Consider the following 20,000-nt stretch of genomic DNA (forward strand, 5'->3'; position numbering starts at 1 on the left):
CCTCCTTTTATACTGTAGACGTGCTCCATATGGTGCCTTTTATCCTCTTGTTTTCCCCCTCCTGTTGTTTTACAGTATTGTTTTTACCCTCTGTTCTTTTATCTTGTGCTGCCTTCTTGTCCTAGTTCAACTTTATTTTATGAGTTTGATGTTTGCTCTTATTTGACTGTTAACCCCCCTTGTAAACTCTGCTTTTAAAAAAGTGAGTTACTGTAAAAAAAAGGTTCAGATAGTTTGTCATTATAGTTAAAACAGGGGGGGCGGGCATTCTGAGGCTGAAATGTTCCTGACTGATGGCGAGGGCGGGGCTTACAGATCTGTAATACTGTATCAATGTTGATAACATCAAAGAGGGGCTTTTGGCCCTGTACAGAGCTTAACAGTCACGTGAAAAAAAAATTGCCCCGGAAGTAAGTTTCACATTCATTTTCTCCATAGACATTTCGAAAAATCCTTATACTGTATAACAAGTTTTAAGGGTGGAACCAAGCTAACCCGAGACCTACTGAATCATGAGTGACCATAAAACATTTCACTTGGAGCCAAAACAAAATATAAGAATGGGGGGGGGGGGGTTGGCTTGGTTCCAGCCTTAAAACTCGTTCTTTAAGGATTTTTCTAAATTATGGAGAAAATAAATGGGGGAACTCTCTTCCGGGGCTGGAAATGTCACGGAAAGTCACGTGACTATTGACCTCTATACAGTGAGCCATAGCCAACATGGCTTGGCATACATACAGTATAGTGAGCTGTAATAGCCATTAGGCACCTAGACATTAATCACAGGTCTAATTTATGATCCGATGTGTTTTGGTGACAATGGGAAACCTATTTACTCCATATAAATCCATATAAAAAGCATGTTGGTTAAATTGCGAGAAAACTCTGTGGGGCCACTGTGGTGTCCCAGTTTGACGTTCTCTATACTGTACATGTTACAAATCTTCACCGAATGCATGGGCATGGTTTAAAAACACGATTAAAACACGATTTCAGACGGAAGCGCGTCTTTATTGTCACACGAACACACTACAACACATGCATGCGGCCACCACACACACTCATGCTGACGGTGGCCGGTGAAATATGTCCTCTGCATTTGACCCATCCAGGCTTGTCCTTTCCTCTGGGGGGCAGGCCAGGAGCAGTGGTCGCTTTTTCTTTCCAGCGCCCGGGGACCAACTTCAGATGTTGTCGTCACTGGTCGGATGACGATCTTCTGCATGTTTTTAGTGGGGGGGTTATGTACGGAGGAACCCCCTGGGGGGTACGGGGAGAACATGCAAACTCCACACAGAAAGGCCCTTTCGACGAGATAGCCCACCTGGGCAGTAGGCACTGAAGATATGGGTAGATATGGGTAGATATGGGAAGATATGAGTTTAGAACAAGAGAAAAGCCAGCACTCCAAGATATGAGTTTAGGACTCTGTGCACCGATTACTATTTCGAGGGCACGGTTTACTAATCCATGGCCACTGTTTACTATTCCGACAAACTGAAACGATGCCCAGTACTTCTGTACAGGACAGACAGTTTCCCCATCCTGCATATTCTATATTTTAGAGGTATTTCATGATGAATTCAAGATAATGATTCTTTACAAACAAGCGTAGTGTTTTGGATTGGAACTGAACTTCCCATTAGGGAGAAAAACCCGCTTCTGTTCTGTCACAGTCTTCCCTGTCGCACTGTCGTTTCATTCCGTCTTTCCTCCCACAGGAAAGTGACAGTTTGTGGTGGGACGCCTTCGCTACCGAGTTCTTCGAGGAGGACGCCACTCTCACGCTCTCCTTCTGCCTCGAAGACGGACCAAAGAGATACAGTAAGACGACTCCCACAATGCACTGGGTTTATACAAAGTAGAGTTTGATGGACAACAGACCGTCATAATTGGGAGTATAACCATTGCTCCACTGGAAATATTGCACTCGACTATTTTTACTATATTTTCTGAGGGAGAGCGTTTCAAATTAATTTCCCTCGCCCAGATTTTCCTGAATGGGATTCAAACCAGCAGCCTTCCAGTAATGAGCCCGCTTCTCTAAGAATTAGGCTACTAGCATCCTAACAGAAGCCTGTCACCGAGTGTATGGATGAACAGTGGCTATGAGGGATACAGCTCATAATGAAAGCTTTCAAAGGGAAAGTCCAAACTCAGCTACTCTGACTCGAGATCAGTGATTCTCAACCCTTTTCATATCAAGGACCCATAATTTGTCTCTACGACCCAAATCTGAGAATACTTTTATTGTAAGTTGTGATTTTGTATCAGAATTCCATGACTATCTGTATTGCAGGTAGAGATAAAAGTGAAACTATGATCAAAACAGTCATTCTGCTACATTCTCTACTTGTGTTGACCTCGTATAAATGAAATGATTGTGAAGTTTCACAATTCATTCAATTAGCTGTGGACCCCCTGGAACTCCCTCAGGTACCCCTGGTGGCCCCTGGACCCCATGTTGAGAACCACTGGTCTAGATGATCAATCTGTGATGTTCAATGCATTCCGGGAGTTATTTTGTGATGGAGTGCTGTAATTGACTTGTTTGGTATACCCACTTTCCCTCAACCTGCCTCCACTACTTCTAATTAAATTATTGATTTCCTACGTTTCCCAAAATGCCTTTCAACAATCCTCAGAAACTGTGTCTGAACTTGTTGCATCCAGCTGTTAGTGGAGAGACCAATAAGAGTGAGAGTTACCCAGTTGAGGAGGAGACTAAAGTGAGACTAAAACCTTGGGGCTAGGGCTGAACGATTTTGGAAAAGATATAATTGCGATTATTTTGACCGATATTGCAATTGTGATATGATTTGCGATATTGGATGGAATGATCATTTTTAGCAGGACATGTCTGCATCATGACAGTATTTAATATAAAATGGTATCTTGACACATTTCGCCAACAAGTATTGCACCTCCTGTGATTTGAAAATTGCACTAGGCCATATTTGCGATTTCGATCAAATTTTGATTCATTGTTCAGCCCTGCATAGGGCTGCATTGCATTCTGGTCTATCGAGGCTACTGTGGGCGGAGTCTATTCTACGATGGATTTCTCCCTGTGTGATTGATTGGTGAAAGTCGGTGCAAAATGGCGGCTCTAGAAAGAATCCCTTGGTCTTTGATTCAGAGGGACTGACAGCAAAACCGGACGTTAACCGTTCATGTTAAGAAAAATAAACCACCAAATGACAAAATGGACTCTGAAAAGGAAAGTAGCAATCATTTTTTACCAGTGAAAACGTGTTTTAGGGTGGATTTTCCATTTATTTTTAGCAACCCTTATCTATATATTTTTTATAACGCCTTATCTCTACCTTTACACCCAAATCAAGATTTTTTTCTTTCTTTCTTTCTTTCTTTCTTTCTTTCTTTCTTTCTTTGTCAAGGAGGAAGAGGCGATTCCATTGCAGTACAGTCTCTATTGTTACTCTTTCAGAATGATGGTTTTTCACTCATAACCACGGGCATCCTCTTTCCAAGCATTTCATGACCGCCCTTTATTGTGGCCCTTGCTTTTTAAATATAAACATAAGTGTAGACCGCACTCCCGGAAATAGGCAAATTACTGGGTATTCATAGTGCGACATTTGACAAAATGTCTGCCTTTGAACAAGGTCCTGATGTCACCGCTTCATGACAGCGTGTAGATATCTTGGCAAACGTATTTTCTTTGAATTGAAAGGGTCAAATCGGGGAATGCACTCTTGAGATGAGCACAGAGTAACTCCACTTGATACTGTATCTTGACTGTGTGTGTTGTACCTTGACTCTGAGTGTTGTGGGTTTTTTTTTTAATCAGAAAGACTCTCAAAGTCACTGACATACACACTGTAAGAAACGGTTTCATATCGCTGCCGTCAGGGCAAGAAACAATCATGTCGGCCATACTGTAAGTAGGATTTCAGGAATAAAATCAAGAAGGCTTATTTTCTCAACACTCTTTGTGTGTATTTTCTTATATCACACAGGCTTTTTAAATAGGTTTTCAACAGTCAGGAAACTCAGTCAACATCTAACATGACCATGCAAACTTTCAACTTTACTTAAAGTCCCTGGAAACCAAAATCCACAAAAACGTTCTAACTATGTTATTTAGGGTCTTATGTTAGTAATTTGTGCCTCAGAAATTATTATACATTACTTTCAACCCAAATCCTTAAAATCGTCACTTTTCTACAAGATTCTACAAAGTACTTCCTCATTGAAGACAGCAGTGCGCGAGGTGGTAAAACGCAGGAGCTTATGACGTCATAAGCTCTATATAACCTTTGTACATGTGCGCAATCTGCCCTTCTCCTTTTGTCCGTTCTTTGCCCCCAGTGACAGCGCTCCCTCAGTGTCTGTCTGCCTCCCACTCTGTGCCGAGCGCTATGCTGCTATGCTGCTCTGCTGCTCTCTCTCTCTCTCTCTCTCTCTCTCTCTCTCTCTCTCTCTCTCTCTCTCTATCTCCTCTCCTCTCTCTCTCTCTCTCTCTCTCTCTCTCTCTCTCTCTCTCTCTCTCTCCTCTCCTCTCCTCTCTCTCTCTCGGGACTAGTGTGAGAGAGAGCACAGAGAGAGACACACAGCCGCAACGAGCACACACACACACACACACACACACGCACACGCACACACACACACACACACGCACACACACACACACACGCACACGCACACGCACACACACACACACACACACACACAAGCCCTCTCAAGCCCTCGTGTTCGACACACGCACTGGATCTCTCTTTCTCCGTTTCCCTCCCCCCTCTCTCTCGCGCTCTCTCTCTCTCTCGGAGGAGAGAAATGTCCCTCCTGCAGGACACGCCCACACATTCCGCGGGAGAAAATACACTCTAAAAAATAATCGATTCTCATGCGTTTTGCCACACCTGTCAAACCTAAATTTACCGGTATATACTTTGCGACGTTCATCATCGTTCAAATTTGGCTGGTGGCTTATTAACATAGGGTCCTGTGATGTGATGAACTCAAAATGCTAAATAATAAAGAAATATTTCTGGTTTCCAGGGACTTTAAGTAAAAAAAAATATATATAATATATATATCTAAAAAAAAAAGCAGTTATGTGGGTTTTACTTGGCAGCGGCGAATATGCCAGAGCCAGAGGCTGTTATTGTGTTTGCGATATTGTCCCTTCATCTCATCTGCATAGGTTCGTCTTCTGATATCTGAAACATATTGAATATCACACAGACATAGATAAGGACGCGGTGCTCTGAAATGAGCAAATGTGTGTGTATACGTCTGCATCGTGTCTGTGTGCATTTGTGTGTGTGTGTGTGTGTGTGTGTGCGTGCGTGCGTGCGTGTGTGTGACTCAGTCCAGTCATGGAGGAAGACAGAGAGATGGAGCTAGTGGAGGATTGCTGCTTTTCAAATGTAAAAAGAGAGTGAGACGGTAACCGTGTTCCCTCGGGAACAGTAGGCTTAACGCCACGGCGATGATGACTCACCGCCAGTCGCTCGCAGGCCTTCCTCGATTCCCATTCAGGTGCGCTAAGTTAGACAAATGCACGCACCCACATGTGCACGCACGCACAGACAGACAGACAGACAGACAGACACACACACACACACAGACAGACACGCACACACACACACACACACACACACACACACACACACACGCACACACGATCCAGGAAACACACACTAGCTTCATCCAGAAATAGATTTGTCTCATAAGAAAAGCCAAGAATGACTGAAGTATGTGAGTGTTTCACATTGGCTATATTGTAAATACAGTAGAAAATATAAAATTTAAACAAGGACAGCATGTACTTTACATAATGCTCATTGTCATATGTATGCATCATGTTCCAGTTAGATGGTCCACGGAGGGACTTATTATGAGTGAGCAAGTAGGGGGTCCAGTGTCTTGCTGAAGGATATTTTGGGAGGTTGGCCTGTTGGTTAACTTACCCAGAAACTGATGACAACATGGACAGCAACATCATCAACATGTGCTCCCTGTAGATCATTGGCTCCGGCGCTCCATGCTAAAATGTTAGCGTTCACTATGTTGATACTCAAAAGTGACAAAATGAGAACTTGTAGCCTGATATTCAGACTGAATCGTCAACTCATACAATCATTTCCTTTTCTAAGAACAGCCAAATCCACAACTGTGGAGTGGTTGTGGCTTCGAAGGTCTGGAGCCAGGCTAGATCTGAAGCTAAATGGAAAGTGATTTTAAATTAGAAGTCTGGCAGTTTTGTGTAAACAGACAGGGAATATATGCAAAAAATAACAACCTGTTTTGAATGGCAAGGTACTACTTTCTCTCTTTCAGAACTGCATGGTAGGCGATAGGAGAATGTGTGCACATAATAATCAGTACACGGCAGATGAATACATGATTCACCTGAACTTAAACCTGTCTCCATCAGCTATATTGAGTTAATGATATTTTCATTTTTAGAATTTAGCGATTTTTAGACTGTATGATCAAAAAGACAAAAAAAAACACATTTTATTACTAAAACCCCAGTCTTCTTACTTTACATAATAGTAGTCACCGACTATCACTTAACATAGTATGCTAATTGTCTTAGCATGCAGCACCGGAGTGAATGATCCACCGGGGATACATGAATGATTCTGGGATCTTTTAAAGTGAATCCCTGCTAACTTCTAAGTTGCTCTGTCATAACAGTGCCATCTAAAATCAAATCAAAATGTGCCAAAACGACATGACTGAACATTGGAGAATCTGGTTTGGGAAGCTGTGTGAATATGATTATGATGATGAGTATTGGTATGTATGAGTGTCTCTCACCAGCAGGCCGCCTCACTCTCCCCGCAGTAATGTCAGTTAGTCTGCCATGTCATCACTATCTCAGCATTTGTCACTGTGACTTCCTGGCATGTTCCAACTGTTTGGTATTCATGTTTAGCTCTCAGATAAACCGTGCGCGGACACTTTGGAACCTTATCTAGGCAAAAAGCTCATTAATGAATAATGGATGGAAAATGTAAATATATTGATATGTGGCTCAACAAGTACCTCGGGGAGTTCGACAGACAGCTCCAGTATTCCCCTGAGATTTGAACATCTGAACTCAAATGCGCACAGAAATACAGCTCTACCTTTTCCTCCCCGTCTTTTATGTCTTCGCCTTCTCTATTATACAGGATTATTCTTTTGGCACCGGCATTTCTGTCATGTCTTTTGTAGGGGGAACTCCAGCTCTGCCCCTTGCACTCCTTACTTGGTTGCTTTTAATGTTTGCCGATCGAGAAATTTATGCTTATGCTGCTTTTGCACTCATTGTTAGTCACTCTGCATAAGGGAGTCAGCTAACTGCCGAAAATGTAAAATGTAAATGTGACGGTGACCGCCAATGGCTTTTACTCTGAAATAATCTTTGCTTCCAGCCCTTTTCAAAGCACAGGCACGCTGCGGTTATCGTTGCCCGGGTCGCGACAGCGCTGACCAGGGGAGATGTGAGGGAGGAGGAGGAGGTGGAGAGAGGCGGTTACCGGCGTTTTGGTGGAAGAGTGACAACAGAAAAAAAAAAAGTCGTTAGCGTTACGCAGTGGAACAAAGTGTCTTCACTGTGTTGTACTGAGTTGGATGAAATGCATGAAATAAGTTCTCAGCAGGATATAATTCCTTGACTTGTGCAGACATCATGAGCGGTACATGCCTGGGCAAAACAGATGATTTTAGCTCTACATAAAAGCATGTTATGGCATTTCTAATCAAAGATACTAAACAGACAAGAGTGCTAAGCTTCTACATGTAATCCATTGACCGCTCACAAAAGACGTATGTTTAAATTTGAAGTTATTTTTATTTACAAATGTATAGTATTATTTACTTGACACACTCAATAAGAACAATCCTTGTTGAAATTAAATTATATTTTTTGAGCCATACAGTAGCTTATATGATGATTACAAAGAAACAATAATTTCACTCCATACCTCCAGGCTCGTTAATTTCATAACGTTCAGCAGAGGAAAAATTAGAAGAGCCAATTTACCTAATCTTCTTTTTGTATTGCATGGACCTGTATTTAGGTGTTTTGTAACGAGGTCTCCAGCTGGCATTCATTGTGTCTTTTTCAAAGGAAGGTAATCTTATTGGAAATGGCTGTGTGTTAATTGTGGGAAGGCAAACGCTAATGTTTTCTCCATCAGCTCTCTTTCTCTCTCTCTATCTCCCATAACGGAACATAACAAGCTGCACTGGAGAAGCTAGGGCAGGGGTGAGCAACTGGCGGCCCGCGGGCCGCATGTGGCCCCCGACCCCACTCAGTGTGGCCCCTGGGTCAATTTGCATTTTTTTTTTTTTTACAAGGCGGTTTTTGGTTAGGTTAGACCACCCAAATCTATGTTTTTATTTTTACTGTACATCCCCGAACATGGCGCTAATGGCGTTAGCATTGTCCATCCACATACTGTTTAACGTTGGCATTTGAGCTAACACCAAACTATATCCAGGATGCACATTGCACATGTAACATTACTAATCTGATTAATATGACATATTTGGGTGATGTACCCCATCAAATTGCTGTAGTGGGCTGTTTTAAAGCTAGAGCAAAGTTTCTGGTGTCATCTGAATGGAAGAATTACTAAATTTGAATATAAAAAATATAACTGTTGGTATAATAAACTTGGATTACCAGTCCTTTTCATCAAATTAGTAGCTATATTTGGGAGTGATGGTGTTACAGGCTACTGGTGGAAGTGCACGGTCACAATCTGGCCCTCTGGTAGCGAGGACATTTTTTCGTGGCCCTCTCTATCATCAAAGTTGCCCATCCCTGATCTAGGGGTTCATTGCAGAAGGGCACTTCGGCAGTGATTGTTGAGAGAGGGAAGAGCGTTTGTCGTTCACTTTTCCCCACTGGGGCTTTCCCAACATCCGGGATTCTAACCGGCGGCATCTCTAATGTGCATTATCTTTCATTTCATTGAATATCTATCCATTATCAAACTTTTCCCCCCACTATTTCATGTTGGTATCCTGCTAAAATGGCTGGTACAGTAAAGTAAAGTAGATGAACCTGTCAGACACAGCATGTAGCCCGTGCGGCTCGATAATTTCTCACCCTGTGCCACTAATGAACAACAGCCTCAGCCTTGAGCCGACCCTCGATTCTGTCTACTGTAATTGTAATCTGCATTTATTAATAACAATAGCTGATGTAAGAAGACAACATAAGCAGCTTATCCAGATCGAGTACATCACAGCTTTTATCAGCTCGTCTCGCCTTGCTCTCGCAAAGATCCGACGCCAATTGGATGTGAGCAGTGAGAATTTTGCCCTCTCAAAAATATCATTATATTGCATTGGCTTTTATTTATTTGATAAAACATATTAAAATGTGTTTTATTGCCATGACTAGTGCTTTGACAGAAGTTCATATTAATTGTGCATTTGTTGAGATCACATTTAACTGTTGGACAGTAAAGTGTTTTAAAGCAGTCCTTCATAGGTGCAGGCCAATTATTGTTTCCTACACTGAATATTCAATTACACTATCTAATTATTCCTCCAATTACCATGGCCTTAACATTCTCCCCGCTACCTTCTGTAGCTTTGCAATCTACGATGTATTTGATGAAAGCTGCTCTCCATGATGCAATCAAAGAGCAAGGCTCACTTTAGAAGCAGTTCAAACACGACTCACGAGAGGGGAAAGCATGTTTAGTGGGCTGGTTCACCCAGGGCAAACGGTGAAAGGGATCCACAACACATTTACAATCCGCCTACAGTTCTTCGTTGCATTGCGGAATGCAATAATTGCGGCTATAAAATGACCGCAACTAATAATACTTAAGCAAGCATGAGGACATAGAGAAATAACGAGGAGGAAGAAACAGGGGGAAATGGTCTTAATCTGGGCGAAGGGATGGAGCAGACTCGCTCTCCTTCAGTGCCTTCCGCTGTAGCTTAGCAAGAAATTACACACACACATTAAAACCTGGATAGTGACAAAACTGCTCCAAATGACATCATTTGGCCCAGGAAGTTCTGTGATTGAAGGTAGCGAGAGCAATATTAATAATAATAGTAGTGATAGTGATAGTGATAGTGATTGTGATTGTGATTGTGATAGTGACAAAGCTGCTCCAAATGACATCATTATGACATTATTTGGACCAGGAAGTTCTGCGAATGAACGGGGAGCTCTGGAGGGAAGTTAAACAATGTTCATTTATAATTATCGATTTTGTAACGATGCAAAGCTGGTTGAAAATGGGCAAAGTGGCCCGTTAAGTACATTACCGTGTAAAATCCTAGTTTTAGCCCAGGCTTAAGGCTACAATACTCTTACGTCTCAGTCTTGTTTTAGCATAAGAAAGAGATAATACTGTATGCTGCTTCACATTGGGGTCTTGCTCACCCTGAAGGGGCCATCTCCCTGTAGCCTACATTATCTCGCTTATTACATGGTTACTTACTGTACCAAAGACATTAATCATTTGACATGACGTATTGATTTAGAATGATTTTATTCCAAGCTTAACTATTTTACAAGCCTCCGCCACAAAATAGTTCAGCAGGGCTGCCACATTAGAAACATCTGTGCTAGCAGGGGCAACGTTGTAGAACTGTAACCACAGCATGGTAAACAAACAGTGTTGGGCAAGTTACTTTCAAAATGTAATATACTACATATTACTAGTTACTTTCATTTGAAAGTAATAAGTTACTTTACAATATTACTGTGTAGAGTAACTCGTTACTTATTACACTACTTTTGCATTACTTTCACCATAATAACAGTTCAATCATGAGAGGCCAGTTGGTAGGATTTAACCAACTTTATTTAGCAATCGGCATGCATGGCAAATACTTTGGCGCATGACTCCATTAGCCAGTGGCGCTGCTCTTGAGGCAAGAGGAGGGCATCTGCGTAGGCTAGGAGATCCCCCCCCCAGTGGGGGATCAGGAGTCACGACTCGTTGGTGGCGGACTGGGGAGGTGGGTGGGGCAAAACAACGCTTCGGAGGACGGCTCAGGGGAGATGGACTGCCGTGAAGCTGCTGCTGCTATGATCGGCCAGAGAGAGAGAGGTGACGTAGAACCCTTGCTATATATATGAGAATTAACTGACGTCATATCCGACGTCGTTACAGACGTCATACTAAGACTTTGACTGACCACGTCATACTAGGACTTGACTGACGTCAGGGGGTGATCGGATTAGATTATGCACGAATGGCCTTCAGCTTGAAATATGGTCTAGAGACCTCACCAGTCGCAGAATGACATCGCCGCACCCGGAACATCCAGAAAAATTATTTAAACCGTCTTGAAGTCAGTGTAAACCGTCCAAAATTCAAAATGTCATCCTTTTCCTTTGTTATTGTCATCTATAGTGGTTATTTGCATAAAAACACACAATTTGATTAGGAAATGATTGTATCTTTATTTAAATACGTGCTTTGATTTAAAAAAAAAAATTGTAACTTGTGTTACTTGACAAAGTAACTGGTATAATATTACTGAAATCCTATTGGTAATAAGTTATATTACTGAGTTACTGCTCAAAGTAAGTACATTACATGTAATATGTTACTTTTGTAATGAGTCAGCCCCAACACTGTAAACAAACCTGGTAACACTGCTGCTCAGCCTCCAAACCGCAGTTTTGTGTTTTCCGAAAATGTTAAGGATTATAACATTTTGGGGCGTTTTGCTTTATTACAGTTGATAGTGAAGAGAGACAAGAAAGGTTGTGGCATGCGCCTTACACCACTGAGTCCAAACCTTCCATATTTCTGCTCTAGGTCAGCCAAGTGTTTGTTTGCAGTAACCATGGAGTAGCGTCTTATTGGCACGAGGTGTTGCCAGTTAATTTTATTAGAAATCAACCAAATGGACCAGACTTCGTGGCGGCGGAGTGATATGATTAGATGTGAAACAGCCGTCTGTTCTTCAGAAATAAGATTTTGTTCAGTTTGTTTTTCAGAAATAACAGACGTCAAAATGACTTCACTGGCCAATCAGAGTGCTGAACAACAAAGCCGTGGAGTAATGATATTTATTGCCTAGTTATTGCCTATTAGCCTAGTCGCATATCATAATATTAATGATAGCCATTTGTTGTTAGATGTCTCGCCAGTCTTAGAGCAGTTCTACGCACACATCTTCATGATGCTCACATTCAGTCTCAGCTCAGTGTTATTATCTCAGCCCCTCTATATTTCAACAGCACGTTAGTAGACAGTCTTTTAGGCCGGTCATAGCTGTGTGAAGGAATCTGAGTAGCAGTCTGAGATGGGAGGATAAGACTAGTCCTGTGATCCCACTCGCTTTCTGCTGAATAAAAGATTGACGGGGGGCAGAGGGGGGTTGGAGGGGGGCGGGTTGTTGTATTATTGAATTTGGAGGTAGGATGGAGAGGAGGAGAGGAGGGCCCCCTGATGAAGGTATGGGAGTGGTGCAATGTCTGTCTGCCTGTGTGTGTGTGTGTGTGTGTGTGTGCGTGCGTGTGTGTGTGCGTGCACGTGCATGCATGTACAGTATGTGCACTGTGCAGTACGCATAAATGTGTGTGTGTGTGTGTATGTGTGTGTGCGCGCGCGCGTGCATGCGTGTACAGTATGTGCACTGCAGTACGCATAAATGTGTGTCTGTGTATGTGTGTGCGTGTGTGTGTGCATGTGTGCGTGTGCGTACGTGCAGTACGCGCAAATGTTTGTGTGTGTGTGTGTGTGTGTGTGTGTGGTGGGGGGGTGTATGCGCATGTGTGTATGCCTCTATCTGTGTCTTGTTGGCAATGTATTTTTCTTTGAGCAGGCAATGGGGAACAGTGAATGTGTGAATTCATGTGTGTGCGTGTGTGTGTTGGGGGAGTTATGTGTGTGTTTGTGTGTGTTGGGGGAGTTAAAGGGTCTCTTCTGTGGAGGGGGTTGGTTGGTTGTTGTTGTTGGTTGTGGTGGCGGGGGGGGGGGGGTGTTGCTGCGTGAAGCTGCTTTACACAGAGATGGATGGGATGGATTGAAGGTGTGTGTAGAGGAGGGCTGATTGGCAGACGAGATGATGCGGCCCTGGCTCAGCTGCAGCGCAGAGATGTAGGCTGCTGTTGATTGACAGTCGCACCGAGCCTGGGAACCACGCCGTCGGATCGGCCACAGAGGGAGAGAGAGAGAGGGATAGAGAGACTTAGAAACAGACTGAGAGAGAGAGAGAGACTTAGAAAGAGAGTGAGAGAGAGAGAGGGAGAGAGAGAGACTTAGAAAGAGACAGAGAGAGAGAGAGGAATTATACTGATTCATAACAAAATTCATAGCCTTAACGTTTTTGCTAATACTGTCCATAGTTCTACACCGCCATACATTGTTAACCGCTTTGGCAGTATTGTTAATTTTTGAACCGAACTGAATTGAGAAGAGAGAGAAATATATGATAGAGAGAGAGAGAGAGAGAGAGAGAGAGAGAGAGAGAGAGAGAGAGAGAGAGAGAGAGAGAGAGAGAGAGAGAGAGAGAGAGAGAGAGAGAGAGAGAGAGAGAGACAAGCAGAGACTGAATGACAGATAGCCCTCAGGAGAAACAGACAATCATTTAGCCAATGAGATAGGTGTGTGTGTGTGTGTGTGTGTGTGTGTGTGTGTGTGTGTGTGTGTGTGTGTGGAAAGCTACAGTATACAGTATATACTGTAGGCAGGTCCAGGGGATGCGAGGCTCCGAGGCTAACACAGAAACATACTCCACCTGATGTAGGAAGCACAAAACCCAGACTCTTGAGCAATGGGGGAAAAAAGTAATATGGTCTGATGAGTAGGGATGGGACATTATATCCATATTCAATATATTCAAATACAAAAATGTGACAATTGAGTACGGCAGGAATGAGTCCAGAAGCAGCACTTCGGTCTGTGGTTAACAAAAGTTTATGAAACAGTGAAGTTTGTGTTCAGCAACATAATCTTCATAAACGAGGACCACTTTAATGAGTTTTGAACATGGATTGTATAATAGATGGATAAAGCCAGCGTGACGTCACCCATTGGGTTTTGATAGCAGAAAATGAGGCTTGAATCGCCCGCTTCCTGCTCATCGTTGATTGGTTGAATGGATTAACTTTACACGGAAGTACGGGGAGAGAGGGCTGTTAAAACACTAGTAGAAGAAGAAGAAGGAGGAGGGGGCGGCTGCCCCTAGCGGCTGCCGGGGGAGTTTCCGAATTTGTCTCACAGGCTTGAACGACTGCCATCTTGTTGTTCGCTTCTGTTTGCTAGCTTGCTCGCTGGCTGGCTGGTTGCAGTGGTGAAATGGTCCAGGACAACAAATATAATAACTTTTAGTCCGAAGGTATGGGCGAGTAGGAGTCCAGCCAGCCGACCACTGTCTTGTCCGGGGCCTGGCCAAGAGACCATGGTGTGGTGTGATCCTGGTGCATTGTGCCTGAGTAGCTGGTGTGAGTCTCCAGCCTGCTAGCTGCTGCTAAGCCTCCACAAGGTAAACTGCTATTATACTTATCTCTGGGCAAACTCTAAAATTGATAACTGAGGTGGATTTGGTCGCGCACTTGGTGCTCTGCTATGTTGGACTCGTTGGACTGTTTGAGTGATGCTCATGTTTGTAAGCTAACGCTAGCTCGATTAGCATCGTGTGCTAACGTGTGAGCACCGTTATAGCCTACTTTAACTGAAATTTGGTGGCGTTATGTTATAGTAATTAATATAACACGGTGTCGTTTGTTTCTTCAAGGGATGGCCGTCGGAGTACCATGGTGGAGCAGGAACAGCACAACAGAACAGGGCACATTGTCCCTTGGTCAAATTATTTGTGAAAATGAATGCTACGTTTTGATTCCCATGTGCATATTACTGTGAGAATATTGCAATATCTTAGGTTGAACAACTGATGATCAGCAATTTGCTGACTAGATGCCTTTGCGGCACATTGCTGCCTCTAACGGGCGGAAGTATTACTGTTTCCCAATATCCGAAGTATATCGCCTATTTTCCTCGAAATGGGGCTATAATTAAAAAAACTGGAGCCTTGAGAGCATGAAAAATACTTGAAATTGTTTTTTCAGACCATAAACTCATTTGTAAAGTGTTTATTTAAGACAGAGACCGAGAGAGAAGTTGGCTCGTTTCACATAGAGTTGAATGGACGTTCAGGGATGATGTTACACAAGCTGCGCCCCCACTGGCCATTTGAGAGTATGGCAACTTCCGCATAGGACTCAAAAAGAGACTGGCTGTAATGGCCACTGGTTTTGAAGCGTAAATGCATTTCTTTTAAACGCGATCTCCAGAAAACTTTTCATCCCCATACTAAAATCCCATTGCCTTTTCCCCCTACGATCCAGCATGGCGGCGACTTCTGGGTAAGCCTACAAAAATACGTCATCCCTGCCGTAATCTATATAATATATATACATATCGTGGGGCAGAAAAGAATATTGCTATATTAGCTCACTTTTATTTTGCTGTAGTAATCACCAATGAGGCATCTTGCCCATGTTTCTGAATGGCAGCTCTGTGAAGCTCACAACATAGTGTACCAGCTGCGACAGTGAGTCTGGTATTGTTTTCACCGTGTGTGTGTGTGTGTGTGTGTGTGTGTGTGTGTGTGTGTGTGTGTGTGTGTGTGTGTGTGTGTGTGTGTGTGTGTGTGTGTGTGTGTGTGTGTGTGTGTGTGTGTGTGTGTGTGTGTGTGTGTGTGTGTGTGTGTTCAAGGCAAATTGTGGTCCTGGACCTGGAGACACCTATTGTAGCGGGAACTACCACAGAAGTCGTTTTGAGTACTTTGCCAGGTGTTTATACGGTATGTCTGTGGACAGAGTTTGTTAGCACGATAGTGTCAAACCGTGCAAGATGCAGTCACAAAACATTACAGGTGTGCAGTTGACATCAAAATGAAGGCCAAATTCGAAAAGGGGTGTGATCCGAGCAAGGGGTCCTGGCCCCCCCAGATTGCCCCCCCACTTTACGCCCCTGGCCCACATTTGTTTTAGGTCGCGGGTGTTGAGGCTGGTGTGATCCCATCACAAGATGGTCTCTAGTTTCATTCTGTGGTCATTTTTGGGGTCTGTAGTGTTGTGGTCTTAATAACAGCTATCCTGTTTGTCCATGCCTGTTGGGGAGCTATCCTGTTTGCTGGTCTCTGTTGGTGAGCCTTGACCTGCAGTTTGTCTGTTTGGAATAATATTGTCATGATTTTCAAGACTGTTCGTTCCCCTTGTCACATATATTTTTGTTTGTTTTTGTTTGTTGAAAACTCATAAAAGTAATGGATGTCAAACAAAGCTCTGACACATCTAATTAGCATTCAACTTCTTGTGATTAATCTGTGTATCACTTTTGTTGTGAAAGGGTTAGGTTAGTTCAAATTTAAAGTCCAATTGTAGGTGGTGTTATGTTGTATACCCCCTATAGATGCCTTGCAGCATGATGTCACATGGGTTATATCTTGTCTTCTTGGGTCCCGATTTCAAAACACAACATCACACACTCCATAGATCCCATTATAATTTATAAAGGTTGAGAAAAAGTCTAAGAGTTAAAGTGATAAATTACTATAAGTGGTGACCCGTTTAAAGTTTGAATGGAGTTTGTAGTACAAAGTACGAAAGAGTAGTTAGGTTTCAAAGAGGGCATGGTTTCAACAGTCCTCCCATAGACTTAAACAGGTAGCCTACGGTACTAAAAAGTTGTATTTTGAATTCGGGACCCAAGATGGCCGACATTGAGTCAGTGATTCAGTTGAGTCAGTGATTCAGTTGAGTCAGTGCGCCTCAAAGGAGTTATTATTTCTGGCTATTTTTCCCACATAATGATAAGCCTTATCTTTCACTCTGTGCCACTGGTTCTGTTGTGGTTTGTCCAATCAGATTGGACACCACCACCAATCTGAGGTAGTGAAATGATGTTGATACGTGGCTACTTAAAATCAGTGGCTACTTAAAAATAATGAATCAATTCCACACCGTGTGCCTGCGATGTCCGAGTAAGAAAGATTGCGCCAGTTCATTTTTAAAGGCACCGACGGTTACCACAAACACAAGCCCAGGACAAGAGCCGCTATAGCATATTTCCTGTATGTGGCTGACAACCCCTTATCAGGCCCTATTATGGCAAGACCGATGACTGGAGACACAGTACCAGGCACATGCATTTTCCCATTTCATATAGGTTTGATTCCGTGTAACGCTGGTTACATTCACAGAAACACCTTAATCTGATATGAAGGCTTAACCATGAATACAACAAGTGCAATACATACTTTTTATCGAGTTGTTAAAAAACATATTTTTATATACATATGGCTACAGTATATATACTGTATTTTTGTTGTTTGTTTTTCAGTCATGTTGCTGTTGTTGTTTTTTTATTTATTCTAATGGAAATATACACAGTGGCAAGTAGAGCTCTGATATACTGTGCCAAGTAGACAAAACAAAGATCTTTACATTGAGCCCGGATAGCTTTTGGGGCTTCAAGTTAGCAGAGTAAGAGAAAAACTGATACCATCAAAGTGAAAAGTGAGTCACAGTCAAAGTAGAAGTGAGTCACAGTCAGAGAGAGAGAGAGAGAGAGAGACACAGACACAGACACAGACACAGACAGATATTTTTAAATAAAATAAATAAATAAATTTACATTTCCTTGATTATCCACAAAGCTACACCATAAAATAGATTACCAGGTGCCATCTTCAATTCGGCATACATATAATCCACTGAGCAGTTACTGTAAGTGAATAAAATATCGGTTCTAGAAGTGTGATTCTCCGGTTAAACCCACATTCTTCCATTAAAACACACCACGGCAGGCGGTGTAAAACCTGTGCTGCTTATTTACCTTACATGTGTATTCAGTGTATGCCGACATGTAGAGTGCATCCTGCTGATTCCTAACAGCCAGGCCTTCGCCATGCTTTACAGTCAAGGGGTTCACTTTTGCCAGTAAGCAAAGGCAACATGATACTGCATGGTTTTTGAATGGAGATTGGTTCATGCGATATTTGAAGTCCTCCATGTGGCGGAGTCAGGTTACCCCTACCCCCCCATCCCCCAGGATTTTCCAGTGTTTCCATCCATGGTTTTTTATGCGCAAATTGAAAATTCGCATAAAAACAGGTGGATGCAAACACACTTACTGTCTCATACAGAAGTGAAATTCTATTATTGCATTCTCTTAATCAACCTTTTGTCATGTCAATCGACAGACTACTAGAATTGATTTGAATCCGATGTCCGATTCCTGTTTGTCGCTGACAAAGTATTATTGCAGCACGGGTGTCGGCGCAGTCTATTGTCTAAAAGAGTCGGATGAAAACACAACTTCAGCAGTGTTTTCCTCTTTTCTTTTCTTCTGCACAAGTTGACCAGTGAAGAAAGGGACAGGCCGACTTAATGAAATCATGTGCTTCTTCTAAGGCTGTCTGGAATCCAAGCGTTTTCCTTCTAAAGCCATATCCAGCATCTGAAATAATTGACGCCTCCTCTTACAAAACAGACTGCTGGCATGAAAGTAAACAACAACAACACAGAAGACTCTATCCTTAAAAATTATTATTGTAGCATTTTGTACCGTTACTTTACTCACGCCAAGTCAATTTTATTTATTGAGTGCTTTCAGCAAACTGGTTTGTCACAAAGTGGACTACAGACAACAAAGGACATAAAGGACAGATACAAAAAAAAACATTAAGAGAAGAAACACATCACAGATTTTAAACTATTGCAGAGTTTGTGTGCGTTTATGTGCGTGCGTGCACGTGTGTGTGTGTGTGTGTGTGTGTGTGTGTGTGTGTGTCAATATAGTCTACTTTTGAAAATTATTATTATTATTATCATTCTTTTACAGTATCCAAATGAGTTGTACATTTTTAACCGATTTATCTGAAAGTGAGTTCTGTATTGCAATTATGGTCATGTCATGGCAGTGAAGCAGCGAGGCACGAGGTGGGTGCATTACTGAAGTGCCCGTAATCACCATAAAGTACGACTAATTATAGGCTTTTATACAACTAAGCACGATTCCTAGGCTCGCCCGCTGCACGGGCTCGACCACCCTGCCTTGCTCAAGCCACGCTCAAGCCGCACTCAAGCGATTGTTCAGGATTCAGTCTTATTTTCCAAGCGTGAAGCTGCTAGGCATGAAGTCAATGGAAGTTGTAGGCGGGGTCAAGGCGCGCCGAGGAAAAGAGTGCTTCTTGTGTGACCGGTTAAGCGTGAGCTCAACTTCAGCGTGAGCTCAACTTCATCTCTACTTCTGTTAAGCTCCAGGTGTGAACAAAGGCTTAGGGCAATTAATCTGCCCTAATCAAAAAATACGGCTCTGTCAGGTCAGCCGCACGGGTGCTCTTTATACTTCCTGAACGTTTCAGCCCGATCACACGTAAAATGGCATAGCTGTGGCCGGACAAAATTCTTGAAACAAACAGAGTCCACATTGCCAAATTTATATATACTGTACGTGTAGATAGATAGATGCCTACTTCTATAAGTGTACTGTACTGTCTGAAAACGTTTCTAAAAGAAACTCCCAGTAACCAGCTCCTCACCACCAGAGTAAACATGGCAACCAATACATGTTATCCATGCAATACAATGTGTTATGATGGGCTTTACAGGAATGTTATCAACCCAGTTGGAACATGTCAGACTGAAAACTGAAAGTAAACATCTATATATTGATACAGGGCTTTCACACGTCCTCTGGTGGCCATATCGGAGGTCCACACACAGTAACAATGCCTCTGAATTAGACATTGTTCATTTTTGTGTTGTTTTTGATCATTTCATCTCTGATAAATCAGAATTTTCTTTTACTGCCAGCTTGTTACTGTAGCTAGCAGCCACAGTATCTGCTCTGCTATCTCTGTCTTAATATCAACATATTGCCTAGTAGCTATCTAATGTTACATTGCATGGCCAGTAGCCTTTAGTGGCTTTGGTTGCTTTGCCAAATTGGTTGACAAACATGCTAGCTAGTTCTAGCTTGCAAAAAAGGCCATAACCAACCAGCTAAGCTGACTCTAGATAAGACTTTCCTTTGTCA

General features: G+C 42.6%; 1 protein-coding gene across 1 annotated transcript in view; it reads left to right on the plus strand.

Moving 5' to 3' along the window:
• ldb2a (LIM domain binding 2a) overlaps positions 1-20,000 on the plus strand; it is a gene marked incomplete at its 5' end in the record, with an annotated part of 93,050 nt that overhangs the window by 17,850 nt on the left and 55,200 nt on the right. The window contains 1 exon segment of the mRNA XM_083651277.1: positions 1,722-1,824. Within this exon segment, the coding sequence (XP_083507403.1) occupies positions 1,722-1,824 (103 nt within the window).

The sequence above is a fragment of the Poromitra crassiceps genome, assembly GCF_964638095.1.
Source record: "Poromitra crassiceps genome assembly, chromosome: 15".
In the NCBI taxonomy this organism is placed as follows: Eukaryota; Metazoa; Chordata; class Actinopteri; order Beryciformes; family Melamphaidae; genus Poromitra; species Poromitra crassiceps.